General features: G+C 40.0%; 1 protein-coding gene across 4 annotated transcripts in view; it reads left to right on the forward strand.

Moving 5' to 3' along the window:
• The window catches only part of YEATS2 (YEATS domain containing 2), a 117497-nt gene that overhangs the window by 76135 nt on the left and 14120 nt on the right, over positions 1–27242 (forward strand). For all 4 annotated transcript variants that reach the window (XM_030329024.1, XM_030329023.1, XM_030329021.1 and 1 more), the window contains exons 16-23: positions 2513–2771; positions 5805–5966; positions 8138–8310; positions 9091–9249; positions 12821–12997; positions 16423–16606; positions 23987–24115; positions 24606–24704. In XM_030329024.1, the coding sequence (XP_030184884.1) occupies positions 2513–2771; positions 5805–5966; positions 8138–8310; positions 9091–9249; positions 12821–12997; positions 16423–16606; positions 23987–24115; positions 24606–24704 (1342 nt within the window). The remainder of the gene's footprint in view (positions 1–2512; positions 2772–5804; positions 5967–8137; positions 8311–9090; positions 9250–12820; positions 12998–16422; positions 16607–23986; positions 24116–24605; positions 24705–27242) is intronic.

Genomic DNA, 27242 nt, shown 5'->3' on the forward strand with positions numbered 1-27242 from the left:
CATCAGTCATACTGTCCAAGCATGTGGCCAGTGTGTTTTACTGTATTCACATTCTTTGAAAAGAAACCATGTATGATTTATTAATTATTTAACTTAAAAGTTTCATTCATCAGTTGCATGTTTATCATTTATCTTAGGTAATCCTGTTATTTTTAGTTGAAAAAAGATGCTAAAATTTCAGTAAAATACAAGGATATAATCAATACCCATGTATCCTCCACCCCAAATTAACACGTTCATATTTATTTCATCTCATATTTTCTCCTAGTAAAACATGACAGAGTTGAAGTCCACTTTGTTCTTCCCCAGAGCAACACTATCATGAATGTGAATGTGTAGCTTTCGAGTTCATACTTTGTATTGCATAAATCCATAGCCATAAATAACATGTAATGTTGTATATTTTGAAGATTTACGTAAAATATATTTTTATATATATATTCTGTTTTTCTTCAGCTCCCCTTCCATTCAGGATTTGTACTGTCAGTCTGTTGATGCTGATACATGTAGTTCTAGTGTATGCTATTCCATTGTCTGTCTTATACCACAGTTTATCCATTACTCTACCTGTAGACATTAAGTATGTTGCTACATGTTATAGGTATTAAGTTTGTTGACAGTTTTTTGTAATTATAAATAATGCTATCTTGGACATTATGTTCCCTTGAGCACGTGTCTAAGATTTCTCTAGGATATATTTCTAAAAGTAGAATTGTTACAACATGGAGTATGTGAATTTTCAATTTTAGTGGATATGCCAGTACCTCTCTGGAGTGGCTGTACAAACTTACTTTTCTTTCATCAGGGAACAGATAGATGTTCCTATTTCCCCAGACCCTTTAGCCACTTCTCGGTGTTATCAGACTTTAAAGTTTTTGACTCCAATCTGATGGGTGAGAAGGACTTATGCTTTCTCATTTTCACTTTTAGAGAGCAGGTCTTTGGGTATTCTTTTAATCTTGTAAAAGACTCTTTGCAACTAGTTCCTGGTGAGAAGTTCTTTTTTATGAAATAAAGAACTGGGAAGTGGAAACCCTGACCCAATTTACCATTAATTGAATTGTTTCTTGTAATTTAACATCCTCTATTGACTTTGTCTGAAGAGTTCTGTGGTATTTTCTTACTTGAAAGAGTTCACTTTATAATATTTTCAGAACCAGATATTTTCAACTTTCATAATTTGGGTATTGGGTCTTTTAAAAAAATATTCTTGCTTAGACCTTTTAACCAAATGTTGACCTTTAAGGAAATGAAAAATTAGAAGTATTTAGAAAAAGATGACTTTTCTTAAAAATCAGTTGGAAGAAGGGGCACCTGGGTGGCTCAGTTGATTAAGTGTTCGACTTAGGCTCAGGTCATGATGTCATGGTCTGTGAATTTAAGCCCTGCATTGGGCTCTGTGCTGTCATAACTGCTCAAGCCTGGAGCCTGCTTCAGAGTCTGTGTCTCCCTTTCTCTCTGCCCCTCCTCTGCTTATGCTCTGTCTCTCTCAAAAATAAATAAATATTTTAAAAATCTTTTAAAATGTATATTAAAAAGAGTTGGAAGCAAATACATTAAAAATATCAAGAGGTTATTTCTGGGGCATCTGCCTGGCTTAGTTGATAGAACATGCAACTCTTGGTCTTGGGGTGGTGATTTTGAGCCCCATGTTGGGGGTAGAGTTTACTTTAAAAATAAATAAAATTGGGGCGCCTGGGTGGCTCAGTTGGTTGAGCGTCCGACTTCGGCTCAGGTCATGATCTCACAGTTCGTGAGTTCGAGCCCCGCATCAGGCTCTGTGCTGACGGCTCGGAGCCTGGAGCCTGCGTCACATTCTGTGTCTCCCTCTCTCTCTGCCCCTTCCCTGCTCATGCTGTGTCTCTCTCTGTCTCAAAAATAAATAAACATTAAAAAAATTTTTTTAAATAAAATAAAATAAATAAGTAAATAAAATTTATGGGGCGCCTGGGTGGCCCAGTTGGTTAAGCGTCCAACTTTGGTTCAGGTTATGATCTCACAGTTTGTGGATTTGAGCCCCGCATCGGGCTCTGTGCTGTCATAACAGCTCAGAGCCTGGAGCCTGCTTTGGATTCTGTGTCAGCCGCTCTCTCTCCCCCTCCCCTGCTCATACTCCATCTCTCTCTGTCTCTCAAAAATAAATAAATGTTAAAAAAAAAAATTAATAAAAATAAAAATAAGTAAAATTTAAAAATAGGTTATATCTGGAAAAGTGAAAATTATTTCTTTGTATTTCTGTATTTTCTAAGTTTTTTTAAATTAAAAACACATAAAATAAGTTCTAGATAGTAGCTGGGGTTAAGACAAAAACTGTAGCTTTTTATTGTAATACTATCCAAAATGTGAGAAATGTTTTTCACATCTATCATAGGTATCATTTCTAGAGGATTAAATTAAAGTCATAGCTAAGACTTTGCTTTGTTTTTTGCTAGAACAGAGTGACTGTTCTGTTCGAAGAGTCCTTGAAAGGACTGAGAAGAAGCACTGCTGGATTCTTCTCTATTTTCAACAGGTCGTTGGGGTGCCAGTTGGGTCCACTTTACCTTCAGCAGTGAAACAGGCTGTAGCAATCAGTGGCGGCCAAATCCTTGTAGCCAAGGCCAGCTCTTCTGTTGCCAAAGCTGTTGGTCCAAAACAAGTTATGACCCAAGGAGTTGCCAAAGCAATTGTGAGCGGAGGTGGAGGCACCATTGTTGCTCAGCCGGTGCAAGCCTTAACCAAGGCTCAGGTCACTGCCGCCGGCCCTCAGAAGAGTGGATCCCAGGGTTCAGGTAACTGATACTGTTGCGGGGCCCTTTCAGCAGCAGCTCTTTCTAAACTGTTCTTTGCTAGTGATTTTATTCAGTGTTTGGTTCTAAGAAAACCTGTTGGTTAGTGCTGTAAGGAGTATATAAAAATATGTTAATCTTCTTCATGTAACATTTTACGTAGAGATCTGTAAGTAGTTTAAGAGGGGTGTGTGTGTGTGTTTTAGCAAGAGTAATAGAAATAGAGGGTTTTTCTTGATAACTGCTTTCTGGTCTGACATAATTTTTGTTTGACCTTTTCTCCACTTTGGGTTGTATTCAGACTTAAAATCTTGGGATGGTCATTTATCAGCATTTTGAGATACTGATGTATCATTATATTGTATACCTGAAGCTCATGCTATATGTTAATTGTACTTGAATAAAAAAATTAAATTAAAAAAAGAAAACTTAAAAACTAAATAATAGGGGTGCTTGGCTGGCTCAGTTGGTACAGCATGTGACTCGATCTCGGAGTTGTGAGTTTGAGCCCCACGTTTGGTGTAGAGATTATGTAAAAATAAAATCTTAAAAAAAAAACCCAAAACTAATTCCAGAAACAACTTTATATATTCAAAATAAAATAGGGGCACCTGGGTGGCTCAGATGGTTATAGTACCAACCCTTGATTTTGGCTCAGGTCATGATCTCACAGTTCATGAGTTCAAGCAGGTTCTGCCCTGACAGTGTGGAGCCTGCTTGGGATTTTCTCTCTTTCTCTCTCTCTCCTTGTCCCTCTCCCTCCCCTCCCTCCTGTTCCCTTCTACTCTCTCCCTCCCTCCCTCCCTCTCTCTCTCTCTCTCTCTTTCCCTGTCCCCCCTCCCCCCCCCAAAATAAATACACTTGAAAAAATATAAAAAATAAATATAAAAGATTCATAAGAAAGAAGAAAAGAAGGTAGTAGATGTCCAAAATAAAGATTTCAGAGGTGATGAATTGCTGGTGATGACAAAGTCCCTTTGTAGCCTTAAAAAAGAGTGCTTGAGATAGATTGGAAGAAATGATCTTGGGAGTTTAGAAAATGAAGTACCTGAGAAGCCAGAGAATTAAACAGGTCATCTGCAGTGCTGTCACTGAGGATGACAGTTGTTGGCATACAGCAAGACTGAGTCAGGAGTCAGTCTTTAGCAAGTGAGGGGAAGTGACTAGGGGTTCAGTAAATGAGAGTAGAAAAGCAAGGGGTAAGGTGGTAGAGCCATGCATGATCCTAACAGGAGCCAGCAGGTTTTTCCTCTGGAATGAGGGGTGGTAATGGTCTGAAAGCCAAACTGGAGAGCAAAAAGGCGTCTCTTCTAGTCCTGGCCCTCATACACTGAGGTAAGATTAAAAAACAAAAAAACAGCTTTTAGCTAAGGGGCTGCGAGGAAGTCCTATCTTCAGAGGACTTTTAGTGTTTAGTTACACAAAAAGACATTAAGGTTGAAAGAGGTGGAGATTCTAAAGGGTGTAATTGACCACAAAGGGTGTAATTGACCACAGCAGGAATTCCTGGGGGCTTGGTGAAAGAGATGGGGGAGGAGGAGGGCCTGAGAAGGTGGACTCAGATCAGGAATGGAGAGCAGTTTGGGGCTGGACTTCCAGGTACGGGTGACAGACCAGAGAGGTTTGCTGAGATGCATATGGTGTAAAGTGGGATTAGTTCTGGCAGTAGTGGAGAGATAATGGCACTCAGTTTTAATATCAGTCCCTGATGTTTTGGGGCAGCTTCTAGGTTCTTGGTTGCCCAAACCTTGCACAGTGAAGTAGTAATGAGAAGGAGGACTAGTCCAGCAGGCTGGAGGAGGCCATGAGAGTCCTTTGCCTCTGGTGACTCACATGGTTCTGTATGCTTCATTTTGTGGGGATTTGGATTCAGAGCATTTGCAGAAGTTTTGATGTGTAAGTCTCCATTTAAGAATCTCATTTAAAGGCTTACAGCCCTGTGCATCGAGAAGTAAATTCTAAGGGATAAGCGAAAGCTCTTTGACATAGGTAAGACTTTAAAAAGCTGAATTATAGGGGCGCCTGGGTGGCGCAGTCGGTTAAGCGTCCGACTTCAGCCAGGTCACGATCTCGCGGTCCGTGAGTTCGAGCCCCGCGTCGGGCTCTGGGCTGATGGCTCAGAGCCTGGAGCCTGTTTCCAATTCTGTGTCTCCCTCTCTCTCTGCCCCTCCCCCGTTCGTGCTCTGTCTCTCTCTGTCCCAAAAATAAATAAACGTTGAAAAAAAAAAAAATTTTTAAAAAGCTGAATTATAGTTTCATAGTATATGTGCCAGTTGTTAACTGTGGCATTTTCTTAGTTCTTAGAAAGTGAGAGAGATAAGAAGTCTAGTTTCAAATCAGTAGATTCATTCATCACTAGCAATTGATTGAAGGGGCTTTAAACAATTGGGAGGAAATATATATTCATCCATAAATAAGGTGATTATTTCATTGACTGTCTAAACTATAGTACTTGTGAGAGTAAAAAGAGTTACTATTTTTTTTTTTTAATTTTTTTTTTTTTAACGTTTATTTATTTTTGAGACAGGGAGAGACAGAGCATGAACGGGGGAGGGTCAGAGAGAGAAGGAGACACAGAATCTGAAACAGGCTCCAGGCTGTGAGCTGTCAGCACAGAGCCTGACCCGGGGCTCGAACTCACGGACCACGAGATCATGACCTGAGCCAAAGTCGGAGGCTTAACCGACTGAGCCCCCCAGGCGCCCCAGGAATTACTATTAATAATCATTGGGACACAGGTATAAACTGGAACTGTTCTGGGCAAACTGGGACATATGGTCACCCTGTTTATGTACAAATACTCCTTTCTAGTTTACAGCAAGCTCTTCTAGTATATAGATTATTTTTTAGGTAGCAAGATATTTAAGACTGTCCACCTTGTGTATTTAAGAAAACTGTAGAGTTTACTGTTTATGTTTTTCAGTAAGTATCTTACTACGTCGTTTTAATTTTAGAGATAGCATTGACCTCAGTTCAAATTTATCATAACTGTCTTTCCTTTTTTTTTTTTTTTCCTTTTCCCCTTTACCATTTTAGTAATGGCAACATTACAGCTACCAGCCACTAATCTGGCCAACTTGGCAAATTTGCCTCCTGGCACCAAACTCTACCTTACAACGAACAGCAAGAACCCTTCAGGAAAAGGAAAACTGCTGCTGATCCCTCAAGGAGCCATCCTACGAGCTACCAACAATGCTAGTTAGTCCATCATTAAATCTTTGGTTCTTGGGCTTCTGGGTATGTTCATTTCACCCACCCAGGGGCAGCTCTTACCTGTTTCAGGAAGCATTTCCATAGCTCTGTGTATGATGGTAGTATTTGATGGTATGATGGTAGTATTTGCCCACATGGATTTAAAACATACATATAATTTAACTAGAAGTAGGCTTAAATGATCGTAGTCCTAGGAGGTGATACTGTTATTTTGCATTTATCTGCTCAGAGTTTGGGATCAGATACAAAGTACATTGGAGAGATATGGCTACTGAAGGTGTGTTGAGAGAAACCTGTCCATGTGAACTGTAAACAAAAAAGAGTTCTTCCTTTTCAGTGATATCTAGAAATGTGACACCTGTGGAGAAGTTAGCTGAGAGCCTATATTTATTTTGGAGGGGATAGGAATAGGAGTGGAATCAAGTGTCTCTGCCTGCCATTATTTAGATGTGCATGTTAAGTTTGCTAGGTTTGGAGATGGAAAGAGAAATAGAGAGTCAGCCTTAGTGTACAAGCCTTAAAACCCCAAGGAAATCAGGTGGTTTATCTAGATTGACAAACTTTTGTTTTGACATATAGAGAAAACAATTTGGTGTGGGAAAGGAAAGGGTAAAGGGAATTATTTCCCTCTCAATCAGAAGTAAAATTGGTATAACCTCACACCGGTCAGAGTGGCTAACATGAACAAATCAGGAGACTATAGATGCTGGTGAGTATGTGGAGAAACAGGAACCTTTTTGCACTGTTGGTGGGAATGCAAACTGGTGCAGCTGCTCTGGAAAACAGTGTGGAGGTTCCTCAAAAAATTAAAAAGAGAACTACCCTGTGACCCAGCAATAGCACTGCTGGGAATTTACCCAAGGGATACGGGAGTGCTGATACATAGGGGCACTTGTACCCCAATGTTTATAGCAGCACTTTCAACAGTAGCTAAATTATGGAAAGAGCCTAACTGTCCATCAACTTATGAATGGATAAAGAAGATGTGGTTTATATATACAATGCAATACTACTTGGCAATGAGAAAGAATAAAATCATGCCATTTGCAGCATTGTGGATAGAACTGGAGGGTATTATGCTAAGTGAAATAAGTCAGAGAAAGATATATGTTTTCACTCATATGTGGATCTTGAGAAACTTAACAGAACACCATGGAAGAAGGGAAGGGGAAAAAAATAGTTAACAAACAGGAAGGGAGACAAACCATAAGAGACTCTTAAATACAGAGAACAAACTGAGGGTTGATGGTGCAAGGGAAGAGGGGAAAGTGGGTGATGGGCATTGAGGAGGGTCCTTGTTGGGATGAGCACTGGGTGTTGTATGTAAGCCAGTTTGACAAATTATGTTAAATAAGATTTAAAAGCCCCTCCCCCCCCAAGTATAATTGGTATAATAGGTTCACTAAAAATTAGCCACTCTTGCCAAAATGTAGTGTGTGAGCTAGTCACCATTTTGTTCACTAACTATAATGGGTGATTTCTGCTCTCTCACCCTGGCATTTTTTCCTCCTACTTAAGCTGTAGTATATAAAAGATATGTAAGAAAAGGACAATGTGAGTATTCCACAATTCACCCAGAGAGCTATTTAGGTTTTAGTTTGTATATATTATGTCACCAAGTGGGAAGTAAAAAAAAATTCAAAGGCTTTAAAGTAGAATTTTAAAAGGAAAAAAAAAATGGGGCCCTGGAGTCATTATAAATGTGAAGAAAATCAGTTTTTTCTGGGGCAGAGGGCAACAGAAAAGGTACTGTAAAATTACACTAAATTCCAGCAGTTTCACTGAAATCAAATGAGATGCCAGAATGTTTATAAGCACTTCTCTGAGCACATTCCAGTCAGCACTTGGTTAGAAATGTCACTATCACACTTTCTTGATGTCCCACACTAAGTCAAAACTCTTGTTAAAGTTAAGTTCTTCATTGTACCGAGAGCTGAACTAGTCAACTGTCCTTCAGTTGGAAGTAGATCAGTCTTCAGTTCTAGGATGTTCTTCTCACTCTTGTCACAGAATAGATACATTACAGAAAAGAAAGGAGAAAATAGAAAAGGGAAAGAATGTCGCTGTAAGGGAAACATCCCTCTGGGCTCATCTATCTTTCTGTTAAGCCTCTTAATACCTTTTCTGATGTTGCTGTCATTTCATTGTATTTTCAGACCTCCAGTCTGGCTCAGCTGCGGGCAGTGGTAGTGGCGGAGGCAGCGGTGGCAGCGGCGGTGGCAGCGGAGGTGGAGGAGGAGGAACAGGAGGAACTCAGAGCCCTGCAGGCCCTGGAGGGATATCCCAGCACCTGACTTACACATCTTATATCCTAAAGCAAACGCCTCAGGTCTGATCGTTTGTGACTGGTGTCTTTTAAATCCTTTGGTTCCTTAATAACTGCCTTTAATTATAGTGGATTTATCTTTACATCTCTGGGATCAGGAGTCAATACTAACATTTTAGCTATGTTATGAATCTATATTATTTTGGGCTTGTTTTATGTTGAGACAAGAGGTCCTAGACATTCAGAAAGACTTAAGTAACTTTCCCAAGATGTCTCTGCTAAGCCAATGATAGAATTTGGATTTAAACCCAGATCTTTCTGACTCAAAGAAAGATTTTTCCTATGCTTTTGCCTTCCAAATCCATGAGTTAGTGAGTAGTGTTCATGTGCAGTTGAAAATTTTCTCTTAGAAGGGAGTAACCAAAGAGGTACTATCAAGTTAAGGTATTTGGAGTTAGGTTGGATTCATGATTAGGAACAAGTTTCTACTTTCTTTCCCTTCATTGCTAGAGTCTTGACTCCTCTTTAAGAATTTTTGTTCTCAATGTTCTTACTAAGGATGGATAGTTATGAATCTTGAAAATTAAATCCAGATTTAAAGACTCGGTTGTAAAACTTGAGTTTTTAAGCAGCCTGCTCCACACCTACTGTGCAGAGTTCTAAAAGTGGGGAGAGCTTTTGGGAGGGACCCTGAGAGCAGAGCCGTTCCTTACAATTATTTTGGCTGAGTTGGAGAATTCAAGGGGGGCATTGTAGCTTGTAACATGGGACCTTCTGATTGAAAGGGTCAGGACAAGTCATTTGAACTTAATAATTACTGAGTAGGTCTTTATTTGTTTCTAGGGCACATTTTTAGTTGGTCAGCCATCACCCCAGACATCTGGAAAACAGCTGACTACTGGGTCAGTGGTCCAAGGAACGCTGGGAGTCAGCACATCTTCTGCACAAGGGCAACAAACATTAAAAGTCATCTCTGGACAAAAAACCACTTTGTTTACCCAGGTAAATAAACACATACCCCAAATACAAGGTGGTTATGGCATTTATTAAAACTTTTACAGCTTATCCTTTTCCACAAAGAAATTAAGGTTGCCCAAGAAAATGAATAGTAAGGGGCGCCTGAGTGGCTCAATCAGTTAGGCATCTGACTTCGGCTCAGGTCATGATCTCCAGCTTGTGGGTTTGAGCCCCACGTCGGGCTCTGTGCTGACAGCTCAGAGCCTAGAGCCTGCTTTGGATTCTGTGTCTCTCTTTCTCTCTCTGCCCCTCCCTTGCTCGCACTCTGCCTCTCGCTCTGTCTCTCTAAAAAAATAAACATTAAGAAAAAAAAATGATAATAAAACAGTATAGAAAAATAAGAATAAAATCTTGAAATTTGGGAAAATACAAGTAGAATGAGAAGATAAGGCCAGAGTTATTAGATATGCAAACAGCTATGTCCTATATAATTAATAAAATTTGCCAAAGCAAATCAGAAGCATGATCAGTTATAAAATTCAGTTTGTGAGAGGCAAAACAATACCTACACATTTCCTTAGAAGAAACAGAGGTTTTCTTGATACTTCATTCTAAAATGTCTCTGGAGGAACTTCGTACGGGAGATTCTGAATAGTGTAGTAGGTGATGCCATCCACAGTATCCATGTACAGTTGATCCTTGCACAACAGGGGGTGGGTCAGGGGTACCAACCTCTCTCACAGTGGAGAATCCTCATATGACTTTTGACTCCCCCCAAACTTAACTATTAATAGCCTACAGTTGACCAAGAGCCTTACCAATAACATAGTTGACTAGCACACATTTTGTATGTCATATGTATTATATATTGTATTCTTACAATAAGCTAGAGAAAAAATGTTACTAAGAAGATCATAAGAGGGCACCTGGTGGCTCTGTTGGTGGAGCGTGTGTTCTTGATCTTGTGGTCATGCGTTCAAGCCCCATGTTGAGGGGTAGAGATTACTTAAAAAACATTAAAAAAAAAATTTTTTTTTTTAAGTGTTAAGCCAGCCCTGCATTCCTGGAATAAGCCCCACTTGTTTGTGACATGTTATCCTCTTTTAATGTATTGCTGGGTTTCATTTGATAAAATTTTGTTTAGAGTTTTTGTAAGGGTTATTGGTCAGTGGTTTTCTTTGTAATTCCTGTCTGGTTGTGATATCACATAAGTGAATGAGTTAGAAACTTTTCCCTCTTAAAAACAGAAAACAAAAACTTTTCTCTCGTTCACTTTTTGTGTAAAAAATTTTATGTAGAATTGGTATTATTTTTTCTTTAACTAGAATACACCAGTGAAGCCATAATGACCTGAAGTTTTCCTAATTGGGAAGGTTTTTAACTACAATTTCAGTTTATTTGTAGATACAGAACTATTCAGGTTATTTGTTTTACCTTGAGGAAGGTTTGGTAGGTTACATCTGTAAAAAAGGAATTTTTTCTCCATCATATATTTTTCATATTAGTACTGTTTCATTTCTTTGAGTCAGATGCACTTAGTATTTTAAACAGTATGAGGCCCTAAAATTCTTCAGGCAGTTCTTTAAAATCTTAGCTTATTTCTTCCTACCTGCTTATGTTGCAGCTAGTGGAGTGACTTTCTTCCTGTTCTACCACTGCAGAACAATTACTGTTGCTTTTTTTCTTTTTTCAAGTATATTTATTTGGGGGGGTGGTGAGAATGAGTGGGGGAGGGGCAGAAAGAGAATCCCAAGCAGATTCCATGCTATCAGTACAGAGCCTGACATGGGGCTCAATCTCACAAACCGTGAATTGATGACCTGAGCCAAAGTCAAGAGTTGAGCTTAACTGACTGAGCCACCCAAGCGCACCTGTTGCTTTTTAATAAGGTATTATTTACATAAAATAATGCATAGACCATATGTGTACTGCTCAATGAGTGTTGACCAGTGTACAAACTCATGCAAGCACTGTCCCAGTCAAGTTACAAAACATTTGTCACTCTAAAACGTACCCTCTTTTTTTTTTTTTTTTTAATGAACTATACTATTATGAACATTCTTTTTTTTTTTTTTTTTTTTTATTTTATTTTTGGGACAGAGAGAGACACAGCATGAACGGGGGAGGGGCAGAGAGAGAGGGAGACACAGAATCGGAAACAGGCTCCAGGCTCCGAGCCATCCGCCCAGAGCCTGACGCGGGGCTCGAACTCCCGGACCGCGAGATCGTGACCTGGCTGAAGTCGGACGCTTAACCGACTGCGCCACCCAGGCGCCCCTGAACATTCTTGTATAGATGTTTTGTACTGTAAAATAGCTAGGTCCTAGGGTAAGTATATGTTAATAAGAAAGTTATAAGGTGGCGCCTGGGTGGCTCAGTCAGTTAATTGTCCGACTTCAGCTCAGGTCATGATCTCGCAGTCTGTGAGTTCGAGCCCTGAGTCAGGCTCTGTGCTGGCAGCTCGGAACCTGGAGCCTGCTTCGGATTCTGTGTCTCCGTCTCTCTCTGCCCCTCCCCTACTCACACTCTCTCTCAAAATAAATAAAACATTAAATTTTTTTAAAAAATAAAGTTTATAAGAAACTGACAAATGGTTTGCAGAGTGGTTGTACCATTTGACTCTCCCATAAGTAATGTGAGTTACAGTTGCTGTTCATTCTCACCAATATGGGAGACTGTCATCCTTTTTAATTTTAGCCATTTTTGTATGACTAAAATTTTTGTATGTATCTTGCTCCAATGGCTACTACTTCTGCATTCTAATCATGGCGCTTCCAGTTACTAACTGTATGACCCTGGTAAAATTACTGAGCTTAACTTCTTCATCTGTAAAATGGGACTAAAATCTACCCTATAAAGTTTATGAAAAGATTCATTGACATAAGATACATGAAAGTGTTTTTGCCATTACTGACACACAGTTCTAGGGACTGATAAATGGTATCTGTTTGTGGGGTGTATTAATTTTGGGCAGTAAGCAGTCATTTAGGCCACGGGTCAGTGAACTGTGCCCAAGGCTTCCTATTTTTATGAATAATATTTTACTGGAACACAGCCACACCCGTGTAACAGTAGAGTTGAGGAGTTGAAACAAGGACCATATGGCCTTCAGTGCTGTAAATGCTTAATGCCATTTACAGGAAACGTTTGCTGAGCCTTAATTTAACCCACTAAAACTATAATTTGTTAATGGTACTACATTTGTTGAGCAATAATAAAATGCTAAGGTACTAGCCTAGAGCACTTAACTTACCCATTTAAATCTGGCCCATATTGTTTAGATTTTCATGTTTAAAGATTACACGTATATTTAAGAGCATTTTAGACTCCATTATTTTGATAACAAATGACCTAGTTTCTTTGAAGTCACTATTGCCAAATAGTGACTTGTAAGTGCATTCATTCACTTGTTCTACATTAGAGGTAAAGGAACATTTGTATGTAAAACGTCATAAACTTGAGTGTTTATTGGAAAGGTGCACAAACACCTCCTATGTTTTTGATTAGCAAGACTTTCTTGGATGTGCTTTAATTCTTGGGGCCTGTGTATGTAAGGAATAAATTGTGCCTATAAACCAAGGCAGCATTATTACTTCAACCGATTTTGTTTCTGCAGGCAGCCCCTGGGGGACAGGCATCACTAATGAAAATATCTGATAGCACACTGAAGTCTGTACCAGCCACTTCACAACTCTCAAAGCCTGGAACCACAATGCTGAGAGTGGCAGGAGGGGTTATCACAACCGCCACTTCCCCAGCTGTGACCCTCTCAGCAAACGGTCCTGCACAGCCGGTGAGAATTAGCACAACAGTAGAAAACCATAATGAAACATAAAAGTATTAAGGTATTTAGCAGGTATGCCAGTGGGCCATATTCTATTAAAAAAAAAAAAAAAAAAAATTGGAGTGGGGTGCGCCTGGGTGGCTCAGTTGGTTAAGCATCTGACTTCGGCTCAGGTCCGGATCTCATGGTTTGTGGGTTCCAGCCCCATGTCGGGCTCTGTGCTGACAGCTCAGAGCCTGCAGCCTGCTTCAGATTCTGTGTCTCCTCCTCTCTCTGCCCCTCCTCTGTCTCTCAATAATAAATAAATGTTAAAAAAATTTTTTTTTTTAATTGGAGGGGCACCTGGGTGGCCTAGTCGGTTAAGTGTCCAACTCTTGATTGTAGCTCAGGGCATGATCTCGGGGTTCATGAGATCAAGCCCCATGTTGGGCTCTGTGCTGACAGTGCCTGCTTGGGATTCTCCCTCTCTCTCTCCTCCTGCCCTCCTCAATCTCTCTCTCAAACTTAAAAAAAAATTAAAAATTAAAAAAATTAAAAATCAATAAAAAAATTGAAATATTCATATGCTATAAAATTTACCATTTTAAAGCATACAGTTCTGTGGTTTTTATTATATTCTCAAGGTTTTGCAACCATCACCACTTTCTATTTTAGAACATTTTTTTAACATTCCTAAAAGAAACTCCATACCCAGTAGCAGTCCCTCCTACCCCCAGTACTAGGCAACTACTCTTTGTGTCTGGCTTCTTTCTCTTAACAGTATTTTCAAGGTTCATCCAGGTTGTAGCATGTATCAGTATTTTTTTATACCTGAATAGTCGATATCCAGTTTTATGGCCATACCACATTTTGTTTATGCATTTATTTATTTTTTAATTGTTTATTTATTTTTGAGAGACAGAAAGAGAGTGTGAGCAGGGGAGGGGCCGTGAGAGAGGGAAACACAGAATCTGAAGCAGGCTCCAGGCTCCGAGCTGTCAGCACAGAGCCTGATGTGGGGCTCGAACTCACGAACTGTGAGATCATGACCTGAACTAAAGTCGGATGCTTAACTGACTGAGCCACCCAGGCGCCCCTTGTTTATGTATTTATTAGTTGAAGGACATTTGGGTGGTTTCTACCTTTTGCTTATAATCAGTAATGCTACTATGAACATTTATGTTCAAGTTTTTTTTTTTTTTTTTTTAATTTTTTTTTTTCAACGTTTTTTATTTATTTTTGGGACAGAGAGAGACAGAGCATGAACGGGGGAGGGGCAGAGAGAGAGGGAGACACAGAATCGGAAACAGGCTCCAGGCTCTGAGCCATCAGCCCAGAGCCCGACGCGGGGCTCGAACTCACGGACCGCGAGATCGTGACCTGGCTGAAGTCGGACGCTTAACTGACTGCGCCACCCAGGCGCCCCTATGTTCAAGTTTTTGTGTAATGATAGGTTTTTGGTTTTTCTGGCTAATTGTAGGAAGCAATTGCCGGATCCTATCATAAACTGTGTTTAACACTATGAGAAGCTGCCAGTTTTCTCAGGCAGCTACACCATTTTAGACTCCTACCAGCAATGTATGAGGGCTCCCGTTTTTCTACATCCTTGTTGACACTTGTTCTTTTCCTTTTTTTGTTGTTATATCCATTCTAGTGGGTGTGAAATGGTAATCATTGTGGCTTTGAGTTGCATTTCTCTGATAGCTAATGATAGTGAGCATCTTTTAATGTACTTATTGTCCATTTGTGTATCTTCTTTGGAGAAATGTCTATTCAGATTCTTTGCCATTATTATTCTAGATACAAGTCTCTTACCAGATTTACAAAAATTTTCTACCACTCTGTGGTCCATCTTACCACTTCTTTGATGATACTCTGTGAACCACAAAACTTTTTAATTTTGATAAAGTCCAGTGTAGTTCTTTTATTGCTTATGCTTTTGGTATCATAGCTAAGAAACTATTGCCAAATTCAAAATCATAAAATTTAAGCCAACATTTTCATCTAAGAGTTTTATAATTTTAGCTCATATATAGGTCTTTGATCCATTTTGAGTTAATCTTTATATGGTGTGAGGTAAGGGCCAAACTTCATTCTTTTGGATGTAGACAGTCAATTGGCCTACCAACATTTAAAGTCTGTTTCCCTTTTGAATTGTCTTGGCACCCCAGGGACTTTTTTTGAAGCTGATTTTGCTTGCTTTTTAGGCTTCATCTCCTACAACTACTACCTCTCATGCCTGTTATCACTCTACTTTGCATGTAGTCCCATGAACATAACCATGTTCTTTCATGCCTCTCTTTCTACCTACTATCTTCTGCTAAGAAACATTCATTTCCCCCTTTTCCTGTCTTGAATCTTGAAGATCCCCCTAAAGTGCCATTTTTGTACATGAAGCTTTTCCCAATACTCTCCTCTCCCCGGGGATCCCTGGGCAGAAATAGTAATTTTCCTCTCTGTTTTTTTTTAAAGCATACTTATTTATTCTGAGAGAGAGAGAGCATGGGCAAGGGAGGAGCAGAGAGAGAGGGAGAGAGAATCCCAAGCAGGTTCCATACTATCAGTGCAGAGCCCAATGCAGGACTCGCTCTCACGAACCATGAGATCATGCATGACTTGAGCCAAAATCAGGAGTTGGACTCTTTTTTTTTTTTTTTTTTTAACGTTTTTTTATTTTATTTTTGAGACAGAGAGAGACAGAGTATGAACAGGGGAGGGGCAGAGAGAGAGGGAGACTCAGAATCTGAAATGGGCTCCAGGCTCTGAGCTGTCAGCACAGAGCCCGACGCGGGGCTCGAACTCACGGACCGTGAGATCATGACCTGAGCTGAAGTCGGACGCTCAACCGACTGAGCCACCCAGGCGCCCCAGGAGTTGGACTCTTAACCAACTGAGCCACCCAGCATCTCTTTTCCTCTCAGTTTTAATGGTGCCTTGTACCTATGCCTACTATACCATTCGTCAGTCAACCTGTTTTCCTTGAGGGTTTTTCTCTCTGGGCTTTAGGATTTAACACTGTGCCTGCCATGAAGTAGATGTTGGTTGAATGAATGTGACAAACATTATAGTGAGTTTTTAATAAAGCTCATTTTATTCCACTTTTATATTCTGAGATTATGTCCTCCTTTATTTGGTATTGAAATATCCTTTTATAAAGTGACGTAGTAGGTGGTGAGGGTTTTTTTTGTTTTGTTTTTTGTTTTTTACTGTGATGACACAATGATGCCTCCTTGTTTTATAATTTTTTAACTTTTCCTGGTCTGTGAAATCTTTAAAAGTTTAGGAAATACTAAGCTAGAGAGGCGCTCTTTTTAAATGTATGGTATTTAATAGGTAGGTAATACAATAGCTAATAGATAACATGTATTGGGTATGCTATCTGCCAGTTACTGTTCTGAGTAAGTTACGTTGCTTTCTTCTTAATTTCTATTATTTTCCACCCTGTTTGTGAGCAGTCAGAAGGAGCAGCTCCCAGTTCATCATCTGCTGTAGGCCCTGTAATAAAAACTTCTGGGCAGCAGCCAGTGTGTGTGAGCCAGGCCCCCGTGGGAACCTGCAAGCCTGCTGCTCCCTCTGTCATCAGTGCCACGTCCCTGGTGCCCACACCAAACACAGTCTCTGGAAAAGCCACCGTATCAGGTCAGTTGTATCGTAATATTTTTTCTCTCTCCCTTCTTTGCGCCAGAATATTTTGGTCTTAAGCAGTATTTTGTATAAGTTAAAAAAAATTAACCCAGCAACATTTTCCACATAGCTGCTTTTCAGATAATTTATTTTTCTTTAAAATCTACACAAATGGGGCGCCTGAGTGGCTCATTCGGTTAAGCACTGGACTCTTGATCTCAGCTCAGGTCTTGATCTTAGGGTCGTGAGTTCATCCCCACATTGGGCTCCACACTGGGCATGAAGCCTACTTAAAAAAAATAATAATAATAAAATAAAATCTACATGTGAATTTTTAAGTCTGAGCTGGTTTCATGGATTGAATAATAATTTTTAAGTGACATAATAAAACTTTAGCCATCTGGAACTCTGGAGTATTTTAGCTGCTTTCATAATGTAATTTTGTGGAGAACTGAGAGTTTACTCTCCTTAAAGTAACATTATCTTTTTTTTGTTTCATCGTCAGTTTTGAATGGAACATGTTACAAAACATTATCCATACTCTTTGCTTTCATAAACAAAGTATATAAATTACCCTTGATGACTCCAAGTCATGATTTTTAACATTAGTTATTATACTGGGTAGTGTTAGAGTGATGTGTATGAGGCCTGGTAAGGTGTATATTTTTTGTGCCAGCACTAAATGGTCCCAGAAGAGTGTGTCTTTTACTTCTTTGGTTAACTTGCAGCATAAATCCTGGAGCCAGGTTGCCTTAGTTAAAATAACTTGCTTCATTTTCCTTGGCTGAAAATCAGGTTGATAATAATACCTACCTCATACAGTTGAGAGAATGAAATGAGTTAATATGTAAATGGTTAGAATGCTGTCTGACATGTAGTAGCTGTTATATAAATAATGGCTGCTATTAGCATGTTTAATGTTGTGTAGTCCACATTCCTTTTAATTTTAAGATCTGAAAAGCTGTGAAAACCAAAGGTGTTTTTTTGTTTCTTTGTTTGCATAACTAATTTTAGTGTGAAATCTGACCTTCATTGACAGGCTATTTGTACAACTTAAAATGAAAATTTGTGTTTTGCCACAAAAATACTAAGGTGTTTGGATGACACCGTGTGGCCCCACATGCCAGGGGACTGATATAATATACAGCATTGCTTCTCAAACTTGAAAGATCAGTTTTTCTGCTTGTTTTTCTACAATCTAATACAGACAGATACTTCTGTAAAATACTGTAAGAACGTCAGCAGGGGTGCATGGGTGACATTAGTCAGTTAAGCGTCCAACTCTTGGTTTCAGCTCAGGTCATGATCTTGCAGTTTCGTGGGTTTGAGACCCACATTGGGCTCTGAGCTGGCAGAACAGAGCTTTGGCAGAACAGAGCTTGCTTGGGATTCTCTCTCTTTCCTCCTCTGTCTGCCCCTCCCTCCACTTGCGCTGTCTCTCTCTCTCTCTCTCTCTCTCTCTCTCTCTCTCTCTCTCAAATAAACTTTTTGAAAAAATTATTTTTAAAATGTCAACAGCAATGTCACAATGTTACAAAAGTTTCCAAACACTCTTAGTTTTTGTATTGCCTTGTTGTAGATTGATAAAAGCTTATTGGGTTGCACTGACAGAAAAAACTGTCGCTGAGATATATGTTACACACACACACACACACACACACACACACACACACACATTAATACATGCATGCACACACATAACCTTAGTACCCTTGGATAAAAGATTGTGGATGTTGTTGTTCTTATAGCTGTTATTACTACATTCCACACACAACTCCAAACCAAGCCCCTGTGTCCTTTTGTTTTTTGGATAGTTCAAGACCAAAAGATTAAAGCTGGTAGAGTTTCCCATGACTTCCACCTACCTGCCAGTTACCATTGACGAAGTTCTAGTACAGGGAGTGCTGTTCTTTGCTCATAGAATGTTCGCAGGCACCATGTTAAGCCCGGAGTAGAAATTACAGAAATAGAGGGTTGCTATTATGTGAAATAAATGCCCTCCCATTTTCTAATAAAGTATTTTACATGAAATAAATGAAATCTTCCTGCTTTAAGTTTTTATATCCTGGGATGCTGCTGATGAAATTTGCTGTATATAATGTTTTCATAAAGTAATCAAACTATTTTCTGCTGCTCGTTAATTTTTTGTGTGGGTGTTGACTCTCTTTGTGTAACTGAGGTATAATTATTTTTTAATTCAATTTTTTGTGTACATTATGGACTGTTCTGAACAAGGTCATTATTATGAGTGGAGCAGAGTGAGCAAGGGAGTCAGAGTGATGGGGGCCAAGTCACATAGGGTCTGTGTAGGTCATTTTTTTTTTTTTTAATTTTTTTTTTTTTTCAACGTTTATTTATTTGTGGGACAGAGAGAGACAGAGCATGAACAGGGGAGGGGCAGAGAGAGAGGGAGACACAGAATCGGAAACAGGCTCCAGGCTCTGAGCCATCAGCCCAGAGCCCGACGCGGGGCTCGAACTCACGGACCGCGAGATCGTGACCTGGCTGAAGTCGGACGCTCAACCGACTGCGCCACCCAGGCGCCCCTGTGTAGGTCATTTTAAGAACTTTGACTTTCAAGGGAGTCTGGGTGGCTCAGTCAGCTGAGTGTCTGCACTTGATTTGAGCTCAGGTCATGATCCCAGGGTCATGGGATCGAGCCCTGTGTCGGGCTCCGGGCTAAGCATTGGAGCCTGTTTAAGGTTCTCAATCTCTCTGTCTCTGCATCCCTCTGCCCCTCTCCCTTACTAGTGCGCTCTCTCTCTCTCTAAAATTAAACATTAAAAAAAATTTTTTTTAAGTAAAAAGATCTTAAGAACTTTGACTTTTACACCAAGGGAAGCCATCGGAGGGTTTTAAACTAAGGAGTAACATTATCTGCCTTACCTTTCAATAGAATTACTGGCTGCAGCATTTAGACTAAACTGTGGGACACAAGAAAGAAGCAGAGAACAGACCAAAAAGCAGACACTAAGAAAGAAAATTCGGTGATGTGTCAGGGAGTCCTGGCAACATCAGACTAAAAGGAGTTCCAGAAAGAAAACAGGAAATAGTGGGAAGAAAATGATCCAAGAAATGAAACAGTTTATCTCAGAATTGAAAAGAACAAACTCCCAAGTTCAAAAGACAGTGTCCAACACAATGAATGAAAGGTGCTTCACACAGAGGCACAGTTTGTTCACAAAATCAGAACACCAGGGACAAGGTGAAAATCTTACAAGTTGTCAGAAGAAGAAGTAGAAAAACTCAGAAATTACATTATCATTGGGCTTCTCAGCAGTACTGGAAGTTGTGATACTGCTTTTCAGAATTCTAGGGGAAAATTATTTTCAGTTCAGAATTCTGTAGTCAGGCAGATTGTTATGGAGAGTGAGGGCAGAAATATTTTCTGACAGGCACAGTTCTAAATGTATTCCCTATGTGCCCTGTCTCAAGACATTACTAAAATACATGTTTTTTATCAGAGCGAAGAGGTGTAGACTTAGAAGAAGAAACAGGGTCCAATATAGAAGGAAGGTAAAGGGAAGTCCCAGGGTAATGGTGAAGAATGTTTGCAGTATGACAGCTGTGCAGCAGGCCTAGGAAACAGAGTGGAGCAGATCAGAGCTCTTCAGAAAAGATACCTCTTATAAAAATGGAACCATAAGAGAGATTTGACTGCAGGGAGAATTATGTAAAGGAGCAGCTTATGGCATTTTTGAGGGAAGTGGGAAGACTTAGTAAGATTTTGAAGGAGAGCTAAGCAACTGAAAAAGGAGGAAATGTTAACACCAGAGAACAAAATGGAATCGTTGTATGATATTCTTTGAATCAGTAGAGAACCATTCTTGGTGGACAGGGAAAGAGAAGATTATAAGTGTCTTAAAATGCCCAGATCTACACTAATAATAAGTCAATGTGTAACATCAAAATGTTACATCAAAATTAGTCAAGGCCTATAGTATACATTTTCTTTTAAAAATACTGAGATATAGGGGCACCTGGGTGGCTCAGTCGGTTGAGCGTCCGACTTTGGCTCAGGTCATGATCTCACAGCTTGTGAGTTCGAGTCCCGTGTCAGGCTCTGTGCTGGCAGCTCGGAGCCTGGAGCCTGCTTCAGATTCTGTGCCTCCCTCTCTCTCTGCCCCAACCCACTCACATTCTGTCTCTCAAAAATAAAAAACATTAAAAATAAATAAATAAATAAATAAATAAATAAATAAATAAATAAATAAAATGCTGACATATATATTAAAAAACAGGGCCAAAATGGTTGAAAGTGGATACTGCTGGGGAACTACATGAGGATAGGAAGGTGGAGGAAAGGATGACTATATTTAATTAAAAGCCTTTTCAGCATTTTTTTACTTTTCAACTGATAAGCATGTAATATTTTGGTAAAAATAAGAATTTGAAAAATATGAAAAATCAAGTCATTGTCCTTTTTTTAAATAGTTTATTTTTTTAAATAGTTTATTTTTTAATTTATATCCAAGTTAGCATATAGTGCAACAATGATTTCAGGAGTAGATTCCTTAATGCCTTTACCCATTTAGCCCATCCCCCCTTCCTCAACCCCTCCAGCAACCCTCTGTTCTCTATATTTAAGTCTCTTATGTTTTTTCCCCCTCCTTGTTTTTATATTATTTTTGCTTTCCTTCCCTTATGTTCATCTGTTCTGTATCTTAAAGTCCTCATATGAATGAAGTGATATGATATTTGCCTTTCTCTGACTAATTTTGCTTAGCATAATATCCTCTAGTTCCATCCACATAGTTGCAAATAGTGAGATTTCATTTTTGACTGCCGAGTAATACTCCATATACCACATCTTTATCCATTCATCCATTGATGGTTTTGGGGGCTCTTTCCATACTTGGGTATTGTTGATAGTGCTGCTGTAAACATTGGGGTGCATGTGCCCCTTTGAAACAGCATACCTGTATCCCTTTGGTAAATACCTAGTAGTGTAATTGCTTGGTCCTAAGGTAGTTCTATTTCTGATTTTTTTAAGGAACCTCCATACTGTTTTCCAGAGTGTCCGTACCAGTTTGCATACCCACCAGCAGTACAAAAGAGATCCTTTTTCTCCACATCCTCGCCAACATCTGTTGTTGCCTGAGTTGTTAATGTTATCCATTCTGACAGGTGTGAGGTGGTATCTCATTTTGGTTTTGATTTGTATTTCCCTGATGATGAGTGATGTTGAACATTTTTTCATATGTTGGTTGGCCATCTGGATGTCTTCTTGGAGAAGTGTCTATTCATGTCTTTAGCCCATTTCTTCGCTGGATTATTTGGTTTTTGGGTGTTGAGTTTGATAAGTTCTTTATAGATTTTGATACTAATCCTTTATCTGATATGTCGTTTGCAAATAATTTCTCCTATTCTGTCAGTTGCCTTTTAGTTTTGTTGATTGTTTCCTTCACTGTGCAGAAGAAACTTTTTATTTTGATGAGGTCCCAGTAGTTCATTTTTGTTGTTTCCCTTGCTTCCAGAGACGTGTTGAGTACGAAGTTGTTGCAGCCGAGGTCAAAGAGGTTTTTGCCTGCTTTCTCCTCGAGGATTTTGATGGCTTCCTGTCTTACATTTAGTCTTTCATCCATTTTTAGTTTATTTTTGTGTACGGTGTAAGAAAGTGGTCCAGGTTCGTTCTTCTGCATGTCGCTGTCCAGTTTTCCCAGCACCACTTGCTGAAGAGACTGTCTTTATTCCATTGGATAGTCTTTTCCTGCTTTGTCAAAGATTAGTTGGCCATACGTTTGTGGGTCCATTTCTGGGTTGTCTGTTCTGTTCCACTGATCTAAGTGTCTGTTTTTGTACATCATTGTTGTTCCTTTTGAGGGTACATCTCGGTATGAACTTACTACCTAGGGGCACCTGGGTGGCTCAGTCAGTTAAATGTCCAGTTTGGGCTCAGGGCATGATCTCACAGTTGGTGGGATCGAGCCCTGAGTCAGGCTTTATGCTGACAGCATGGAGCCTGCTTGAGATTCCCTGTCTCCCTCTCTCTCTGTTCCTCCCCTCCTTGTGTGTGTGCTCTCCCTCCCTCTCTCTCTTAAAAATAAATAAACATTTAAAAAAAAAAAAAAAACTTACTCTCTGATTTGACATTCATCTGTTCCAAAGAAAGATTTTTATAAGGCTTTGTTTCAGAAAGGTTTTAAGATTATTATTTTCCTTTTACACATACATACCCTCTGCTTTCCAATGTCTTAAAGTGTCTTTAGCCTCTAAGCTGTTTTTTTTCCTGTTGCTGTTTTTAAGTGTGTGACAGCATGTTTGTGTTGTGTCTTTTGTGCTGTCTCACAGTAACTGCCTATTGTTTTTACCAGCCTCTGAATGCCTCCAGTAGTTGAATAGTGGAAATGGGAATATGGAAGTTTAGCCTAAAAGGAAAGTGGAAGAGGGTGACCCTTTCTAAAATGACAGGTGGAGGGGCACCTGGCTGGCTCAGTTGGTAGATTATGCAACTCTTGATCTTGGAGTTGTGAGTTTGAGCCCCACATTGGGGGTAGATACTTAAAAATAATAATAGGTGGAGAATGTTTGATGTTTGAAAGATGAGAGCTGCACACAAGTAGGAAATTAGAAGGTATGGTGAGTACACAGATAGGAGTATTTGATCTATAAGGATGGTGTGAAGGGATGCAGATAAACTGGGATGAGCTTAAAATGGACTCTGAATACTTTGAAACTAATTTTGGAAACATTCTCTGGGCAGCCAGGAGCCAGAGAAGGTTTTAAAGTAAGAAAATGATAGTTATCCAAATCAGAATACAGAATTTTATATTCAGTTTGTACCTGTCACAGCTATATACAAAACACAGAAATTGTCACAGAAAACAAACATGGAAAGAACTGTCTTAAAATGTTAATGCTGTTCTCTCTGTGGTTGGGCTTTGGGGGATTTTTTTCTCTTTTTTTATTGTTTTATTTATTTTGAGAGAGAGAGAAAGAGAGAGAGAGAGAGAGAGAGAGAGAGAGAATATCCCCAGCAGGCTATATACTGCCAGAGCCCAGTGCGGGGCTTGAACTCACAAACTGTGAGATCATGACGTGAGCCGAAATCAAGAGTTGGATGGCCAACCAACTGAGCCATGCAGGCGCCCCTACTTTTTCTCTTTTTTTAATTTTAATTTTTTTAATACTTTTTCACGTTTTCTCTTGTTGATTAGTGTTGCTTTTCCAAAAATTTCTGTTACTTCATGATTGCGGAGCAAAAATAAATCATCACTGTCACGGCATTGTTTTCATTGTGAAATCTGTCACATCCATTGCTTCCAGCTCTCCGTTTACTGAAGGGGTAGATGTCCTAAGAACTTCCTCCTGTGAGGAAAGGTGAATGCTGAAGAAGGCAGGACTTTCAGAAAGCATCTGATCTTCAGCTTGGCCTTATCTTCCAACTTATTTTAGGATTGCTAAAGATTCACTCCAGCCAATCCAATCCCCAGCAGGCTGTCCTGACGATCCCCAGCCAGCTCAAGCCACTCAGTGTAAATACGTCTGGAGGTGTACAGACTATACTGATGCCTGTGAATAAAGGTGAGTCCTTCACCCACGGGTTGCGGCTGCCACCAGGACTGTTGGCAGGGGCGTCTGGGGGGTGGCTCCCAGGCTCCCCTCCCCATATGGTCTTCCCTTTAGCCATCAGAGTTGTCCTTGGCATTTTGAACTCTGGGACACCGTAAACCCCAGATGACCCATCGGCTTCTAAATAACTCCCCATTTCTAAAGTTGAGTAGCAGGGGAACATTTGAAGTGTTCAGGAGAGTTCCAAGCTAATTGGATTTTTATTTTCTTAGTGACAAGCCCCCATTTCCACAGTGGAAGATAATAAAAGCTCAGTTACCCTGGTGCTAATAGTAAACAGCCTACCCTACCTTGTCACATCACTGTGTTAATAAGGACCTTTTTAATGTACTGAAATTGTTCTTGTGCCTTTAGTCTAAAATGGGGCCATCACCTGGGAGTTAGATCATCATTAGAATGATTTCTGTATTTCTTACATCCTCTCCCTTTTTTTCCCTGTTAGTGGTTCAGTCATTTTCTGCCAACAAATCACCTGCCATTCTGCCTGTAGCTGCCCCAAACCCAGTTGTCCCCAGCTCTGCTCCAGCAGCTGTTACAAAAGGTAGGTGTTTCTCACGGTATTTTTGTCCAGAAGTTTCGTGCAAGGCATTACTATAATCTGGGTCCCTTCAAGTTTCAGCATCTGTGAATCAGTCCCTTCAGAATTACTTAGTGTTTTTAGAGTAGACCTGACATTGAGGGAAATGCAGAGATGTTTAAAGCAGCATTTCTGTCCTCCAAGAACTTACAATTAGGTTGAACTGAGTTGTAGACAGCAGGCAGTGATCGATAACTCCAGGGTAAGTGAGCTGGAAAATGTGAATGTGAAGTGTTTTGGTCTAGGATGTCTGGTCAGGGTTGGTGGGGTGTGGAGTGGGTGTGGAGGTGTAAGACTTTGTGCGGGGCAAGGATTATAACCTAGACTTAAGAAGGGTGAAGCATGTTAAACTGTGGAGGGGGAAGGGGCGTGCCAGATTGAGGGAGCAGTAGGGTTTGTTTGGGGGAAGTAAACCAATTAGGGGATTCACCTAGGGTGTATCGTTGTAAAGGAGCTTTAGGTGGGGCCAAACTTTGGCAGGCTGGCAAGGGGGACATTTCTGACTACTGAGTAGATTGAGATAGTGCAATGGGTTAGAGCAACACATTTTGATATCTGTAACATCTGTAATAATGATAGCTACCATGTGTTAAGAGCCTGAAGGATACCAGGAACCTTGCTGGCTACTTTATATATATCACTAATTATCACAGTCCTTCAGGATAGCTATTATGCCCGTATTACAGATGAGGAAAGTGAAGTTTGGAGATAGTAAGTATCTACTTCCCAAATCTTGAAAGTTAAAAAGCGGTGTAGTCAGAATTTGAAGTAGGTCTGCTTTTCAGGCATGCTGGATCTTTCACAGTAGTCTTGAAGAAAGGTGAATTTGTTACTTACAGCATGACCAACTAAAACATGGATTTGCTGATTACAGTCCCTGCCTGTTTTTAAAAAAAGGTTTTTTTTAACATTATTTATTTTTGAGAGACAGAGCATGAGTGGGGGAGGGGCAGAGAGAAGGAGACACAGAATCCGAAGCAGGATCCAGGCTCTAAGCTGTCAGCACAGAGCCTGATGCGGGGCTCAAACCCACAAACTGTGAGATCATGACCTGAGCCGATGTCGGATGCTCAGCCGACGGAGCCACCCAGACGCCCCTCCCCTGCCTGTTTTTTAAATAAAAGTAATTGGCACCCAACCATTCCCATTTATTTACATACTGTCTGTCGGTGGATGCTCTGCCACCTCAGAGTTAATCAGTTGCACCCGGGGTCATATGACCCACAGAGCCTAAAATATTTACTGGTTAGTCCTTTATAGGAAAAGTTTGCTAACCTCTGATCAAAAGATTGCTAATAAAAGAATTGGATTAGTCTGGACCAGTAGTTCTCCTCAATAGTAGTTATATTTCATAGGCCTTCCTCATGCAGATTCTGATTCAGTTAAATTTTTTTTTAGGTTTATTTATTTTGAGAGAGAGACAGCGCAAGTGGGGGAAGGGCAGAGAGAGAGGGAGAGAGAGAATCCCAAGCAGGCTCCATGCTGTCTGCCCAGAGCGCGACATGGGGCTCACAGTCAGGAAACTGTGAGATCACGACCTGAGCCAAAACCAAGAGTCAGATGCTCAAGCGAATGAGCCACCCAGGCACCCCTGACTCAGTTAATTTTGGACTGGGGTCAGGGCATCTGTTTTTATTTTAATTATAAAGTTTTGTATATTGAAATGCAAAGATAATTAGCATACCATTTGATGAGTTTTATTATAAACCCATGTAACCCATTTTCCGTTCAAGATACAGAAATTTTCATCACCTTGTGCTCCTTGCAGTCAGTTTCCAACCCCTATAGGCAGCCACTGTTCTAATTTCCCTTAGAATAGACTAGAATAGAATAGTGTGTCTGCTTTTTTTTTTTTTAACTTTATATGAATGGGAGCACATGCATTCTTCCACGTCTGGTTTTATTTACTCACCATAATATTTTTCAGATTCATATTTATTGTACCTGAATAGTATTCCACACTGTAGGAATACATCATAATTTGTTTATTCTTTCTCCTATTGGTGGACATTAGAGTTGTTAACAGTTATTATGTATAAGTTTTTAAGAGCATATGTTTTCATTTCTCTAGTAAAATAGCTGTGTCAACCTAAAAATGCTAACAGTATAATTCTATAGTTGTTTGAGGGCCAGATTAATATAAGTGTACTTGCACCTGTAGAACTAGAACTTTTTCTGAAGACTTCCTTCTGTGTCTTTTTTTTTTTTTTTTAGTTTTTTATTCTTGAGAGAGACAGAGTGTGAATGGGGGAGGGGCAGAGAGAGAGGAAGACCAGAATCTGAAGCAGGCTCCAGGCTCCAGGCTCTGAGCTGTGAGCACAGGGCCTGACGCGGTGCTTGAACTCACGAACCATGAGATCATGACCTGAGTGGAGGTCAGACGCTTAACCAACTGAGCCACCCAGGCACCCCCTTTCTTTTTCTTGAAGTCTTGAAATAACTAGGGAGTGGGGGAATATATACTGCCAACAATGAAATTAGCAAGGTCATTTGATACAAGTC

The sequence above is a fragment of the Lynx canadensis genome, chromosome C2 (assembly GCF_007474595.2).
Source record: "Lynx canadensis isolate LIC74 chromosome C2, mLynCan4.pri.v2, whole genome shotgun sequence".
Classification (NCBI taxonomy): Eukaryota; Metazoa; Chordata; class Mammalia; order Carnivora; family Felidae; genus Lynx; species Lynx canadensis.